The 5,388-nt window shown below is 29.2% G+C and overlaps 1 protein-coding gene across 1 annotated transcript; it reads right to left on the bottom strand.

Moving 5' to 3' along the window:
- Positions 1-2,104: 2,104 nt before the first annotated feature.
- Positions 2,105-3,979, bottom strand: LOC120071665 (60S ribosomal protein L19-1-like). Its single transcript, XM_039024040.1, has 2 exons — positions 3,769-3,979; positions 2,105-2,694 (listed from the first exon to the last, which is right to left on the bottom strand). Exons 1-2 carry the CDS (start codon positions 3,878-3,880, stop codon positions 2,285-2,287), a joined length of 522 nt encoding a protein of 173 aa, XP_038879968.1. The 5' UTR covers positions 3,881-3,979; the 3' UTR covers positions 2,105-2,284.
- Positions 3,980-5,388: the final 1,409 nt, after the last annotated feature.

The following is a 5,388-nucleotide window of genomic DNA, read 5'->3' as shown; positions in this document are numbered from 1 at the left end:
TAAAGGAAGCATAACATCCATTGATAAAATGAAAAGAGGCTAATGCTCAATGATACAATAACCTTTAAAAGAAACTAGAAATTGTCAAAAATACAAAAGGAGAAAAAATATTATTGAGATACAAAGAGAAGACATTAAAAACCAAACATTTAGGGGCTGTTTGGGGCTGAGATAATATTGGATGTCTGGAGTTATGATGTTTGGGGAGTTCTGATGTCTGTGTTTAAGTGTGTAGAGTTGTTATGTCTGAGTTCATGTTTGTGTTTGGGTATGCATATGTCAATGCTGTTTGGTTCAGTTTTTTGTACTTTAAAATAATTTGTCTATATGAACACTATTTTTTTTCAAATTTTATAATTCAATTTTCGGTATTCAATTATTGTCTCTTAAATAATTCTTTATAATTGTTGTTTAAAAAAAAACTCAATCAAAAGTTAAGATTAATCGTAAATGTTCAACGAAATACCAACATTTAAAAATATGAAATTTAATTCTAAGCTAGGGATTAATGTACCAACTTTCCTTCTAAAACCTTTTTCCACTCTATAATACTAAATATATATATATATATATAATTTTCAATCATGACTTGAAAGCTTTTTTCAAAATTAAGGCAAATAAAAAATAAAATAAAAATAAAAATAAATGAGTGAAAACAGTATTTATAAATTTAATTTTTAAAAACTATCAAGAACTAAATGGTTATGAATGGCCAGTTAAATATGTTATTGAGACATTTAAGAATAAAAAATGTTTTGCTTCGGTTTGATTTAAGGGATTTTGTCGAGGCTTTTCTCATATATATTCACGGATAAGTTTTCTATAGAGGTTTTATAATGAATTTTTGAATAGTAGATTTTGAATATTGACATTGTATATGAAGAGATTAATATATATATCTATATATATTTATTTATTTTTGAGAAATTTTGTACAAAGATTTAATCTAAAATATTGTGATTTTTTAATGAGCATTATACAGATAAATAATTGATATACTAAGCAAATAAAAGTGAAAACTTAAATAAAATATACTCTATCATAGGACATTGAAGGAAAAAAACGATGTATGTAAATTGAAGGTAAAAAATGGGTGCATGGATCTAGATTGAAATATCATAGTTTCTTAATAAAATGGATATAGTGAAAAAAAAATTAGACCCGAAGTATAATGAAATAAACTCAAGAAAAAAAATAAAGAAATAAAAAAGGAAGTGGGCCATAGGAAAGGAGAAGAGAGTGACAAGAATGAAGTATATTGAAATAAACTCAAGAAAAGAATAAAGAAATAAAAACAGAAGTGGACCATAGGAAGGGAGGAGAGATTGACGAGAATGACGATTGGGTATGAAAAGAGATGAGACATAGGAAGTAGGGGATGGAGAAGCTAGTTGTTAAATGAGGGTTCCTGTGCACATATTAAAGGAAGTGAAAAGGGGAGATGGTATATTAGTGGGCCAAACGATGATATAGACTATATCATCTCCCCACATAGGATATTGGGTCCCCACACAAGCTCTTAGGATGTTTAGGGTCAGTTAGTTATTATAGTCCTAGGTTATTATAGTTAAGTTATAATAGTTTGTGTTCGAGATGTAGATTATTTTAGTTTGGGTTATAATAGTAAGTGTTTGAGGTGTAAACTATTTTAGTTTGAGTAGGAAATAATAAAATCTATAGCAAAGAATAAAAAAATTGATGAATGTAAAATAGTAAAAATAGCAAATAAGAGTTTTGAAATAGTGTTGATTGTAGCTAATTGGGGATTTTGTAAAATATTAATATTTACTGTAGCAAGAGGTTGTTATTATAATCTTAGGATAATTCTTGAACCAAATGCCCCTTTAAAACCGAACAAACCAGCTCCAAAAAGGAAACCAAAACTAAAGAGCACATAAATTATAAAGCCAAAGTAGAGATGTTCATGGGGCAGGGAAGGCTTCTCCATCCCCATATCAATAAACGAAAAGGTTGAAATGAAAATTAGAAAATAATTTATAGATAAAATAATAATAATAATTATTATTATAATATTATAAACTCATGTAAACAGAATATGAGTTAATAATAATAATAATAATAATAATTATTATTATTATTATTATTACAACATAAAACTCATGTGTAACATACAAATACATATGAAGTTGTGAAAGTAAAATGGCCATCATATATTTATGATCTAACCATCTGTTTTATTGAGCTTCCCTCAAAAGGAAGACAGGCCCTGAATGTGTGAATATTGTCACAGCCAGAGCCTTAATGGTAGAGTAATCTTTCTGGTTTACAACCTTACGGTAGCTTTACTATTTATTGCTCTCTTGGCCTCCAACTGAATAGAAAGTGTTTTTTCTGATGCTTTTTCAGCCTTGACTTTGTGAATGCTTTCCATTAGAACACGCTTGTTTTTGTAGACGTTTCCCTTCACTCTAATATACATTTGATGATAAATATGCTTATCTATCTTCTCACATTCTCTGTATTTGCGCAGTAATCTTCGCAGGACTCTCATTCTTCTCATCCATAACAGCTTTGTAGGCAACCTTGCTTCCTTTGTTCCTCTTCGTTTTCCATTCCCTGAGTGTCGTCCTCTCGATTTTGCATCGCTGCGTCGTCGAGATCGCGATTTTGAATGAGTTGTTGTCAATCTTTTGATGATCAAGCCATCTTTTATGAGCTTTCTGATGCTCATTCCTGGTAGTTACAATGTTTTTATTCTATTAGAAACAAGTTTGCTGCTTGAATTGTCAATATCAGGTACAAAATTCTTTCCTGAAACTAAAGAACTCATTGTTCACTCTTGAGTTAAATTTGGTAGAATCAATTATTATAAGGGTGAGAGTGATGGTTGAAGTAGTGATTTTGAAAAATGAGTTAGATACGTATGATTTTGTGAAATTAATCTTTATACAATTGTATTTATGTTTGGTTCCAAACTCTAAAAAGTGGTTTCATATATTTAAAAGTGGTTTTGAATTATTATATTTTGTTTCAAAAGTGATTTTAGAATTATCAAATCACTAACGTAGTATTTTCTATTTGAGAAATTATTTAACTAAATACTTATGAAAATAGGATTGTTTTCAAATATAATAAAATGAACCAAAATATTTACAAAAATAGTAAAATGTCACTATTTATCAGCGATACACTAATAAAACTACTATGATCTATTAGTGGTGGACTAACATTTTGCTATATTTGAAAATATTTTTAACAAATTTTCCATGAAAGTATATATTTTTTTCATTTGTTTACTGTTAAACTTTTATATGCATTGTTGATATGTTGAGTAAATAAATGTGTGATATATCAAATGAAAATTGAGATCATATATCTTGTTTGATTTACTTACTAAGCACTTCTTCATGGTAGGTAATACTTGTCATTTTTTAACAGATAATTTAAATTAAAAAAATCATTTTACAAATAGCTAACGGGCAATATTTTAATAAAAATGAACTAGATAGTCATTTTTTGGACTTATTCCCAGTCAACCATCTCGACAAAAATCGTATATCAACTCATTCTTCTGAAAAATCAATTTAAAATGCTTTTAGTCTTTAGATTTTCCTTCAATTTTATTCAATGTCAAACATCTGGATGCGATTTCAACACGACAAAAATGATTTTAGAATCATTTTAAATATGATTGGTTACGCACTCACAAGCAAATTTCAGGACAGATCAAATTTTAACACAAAAAAAAAAAAGAGAGAGAAGAGAAAAGAAAAGAGGTAATAACTCGAGCAAAGTTGCAGTGCTTACTTGAATTGGCTAAGGAGATGGTGACGGTCTCGGCGGGATCAAGCCATACACGACGTTTGCCGCAGTCGAGGCTGCTGGCGGCAAGCCGCTTTTGTAGGGTGAGGGACACCATTGTTGGTGCTGCTTATGGTGGCTTCTCCTCAAAACTGAACTGGGTTCTTCTTGATGGGTCACTATAGCAAACTTGAAAGAGCGTGAGATAAAATAAATTGGCTTGATTTCTATATGAAAACAAATTTGAAAGCTGTTATATAGAAATAAAAATGCTAGTTGCTTGGTTATGTGTTACTTGGGATGCAAGGGATTATGCCTTTTTTGGTATCTTCTATATTCCATTTGTTTGTTTGACCATACAAACGAGTTTGAAAATTTGTGTTTCCTTTGGGCCAAAGTAAAGTAATTTTTTAGTGGCCTTACTATTTTGAAGTGTGAAATTATATTATGTTATAGTGCATAATACCACTTGCATTCCATTAATTTCATCCATTTAGGATAGACTACTAGTCTTTTCACTAGTTAACCACAATTACACTTTTTCTTTTCTTTTCTTTTTTTTAAATTATATTGGGTAATTTAGGGATTTGCAGGCATCTCTTCAACTTTTCAAATATTACAATTATGTCAAAATTTTCAACTTTTCAATTTTTCCAAAAATATTTTCAATGTTTTGAACTTATGTTGGAACAACTATTTTAAGGAGCACTAAAAAATAGCCAATGCAATTTTTTTCTAGCCAAAATTATTATCCTCCAAACACATTTAACTACCATAAGAAGTTATCTATTAATTTTTTTTAAAATAACTTCTAAACAATTTTTCAACAAAGAGAGATATTGTTTCTCTTCTAATTGGACTTAGAGAAGTTAATTAAGATTTAATATGTGCCTCGTATAAAAAGATTTAATATGCTCTACTAAATTAAAATCCAATAACAATTAAATGGCAATTTAAAAAATACTACATGTTTTCTTTATGATTTACAAAGTTTGGTTGGTGCTCATAGATTGGAAATGTCCATATATGAATTTTTCAATTGTCCATACTCAACTTTTCAAACGATCTATGGAGTTGTCCGCCTTCGAGATACCGTCGATCGCTATCCATGTCACTTGTCGACTGTCAATTGCCATTGTCGATAAGTTTCTATGGGATTCTCTGTTCTCTCTCCCTACGACAACCCTCATATTTCCAACATAAAGTAGCCCTAATTTATCTATTTAATTACAAAATTGTCACAAGTCTTTATTTACATAAATGCGCTTCAATTTACGAATAACTAGTCATTCTCAATTGTGTATCAATGGTACATCAAGTATGTTAAGTACCTATTAATAGTCTATCAAGCATGTATCAATAGTGTATCAAGTGTATCAAGTGTATACTAGTAATTCAAGTGTATTAAGGGTATTAAGTGTATATCAGTGACATATCAAGTTTGTATAGGTGCATCGGTTGTATCCATACTCTTTTAACCTTTAGTGGGCTATGTTTGTTTGTTTTTTTTTTTTTTTTTTTTTATCATTTTTTCAAAAATAATAAGTGTGGGCTATGAGTCTAATGTTTATCAAATCTACAAGAAATCCTTTTTTTGGAGTGTCTTTAAATATTTTATTTATTTTT

This window comes from Benincasa hispida, chromosome 2, assembly GCF_009727055.1.
Source record: "Benincasa hispida cultivar B227 chromosome 2, ASM972705v1, whole genome shotgun sequence".
Lineage (NCBI taxonomy): Eukaryota > Viridiplantae > Streptophyta > Magnoliopsida > Cucurbitales > Cucurbitaceae > Benincasa > Benincasa hispida.
Note: the sequence above shows the minus strand (reverse complement) of the source record. Positions and strands in the feature narration are given on the sequence as shown.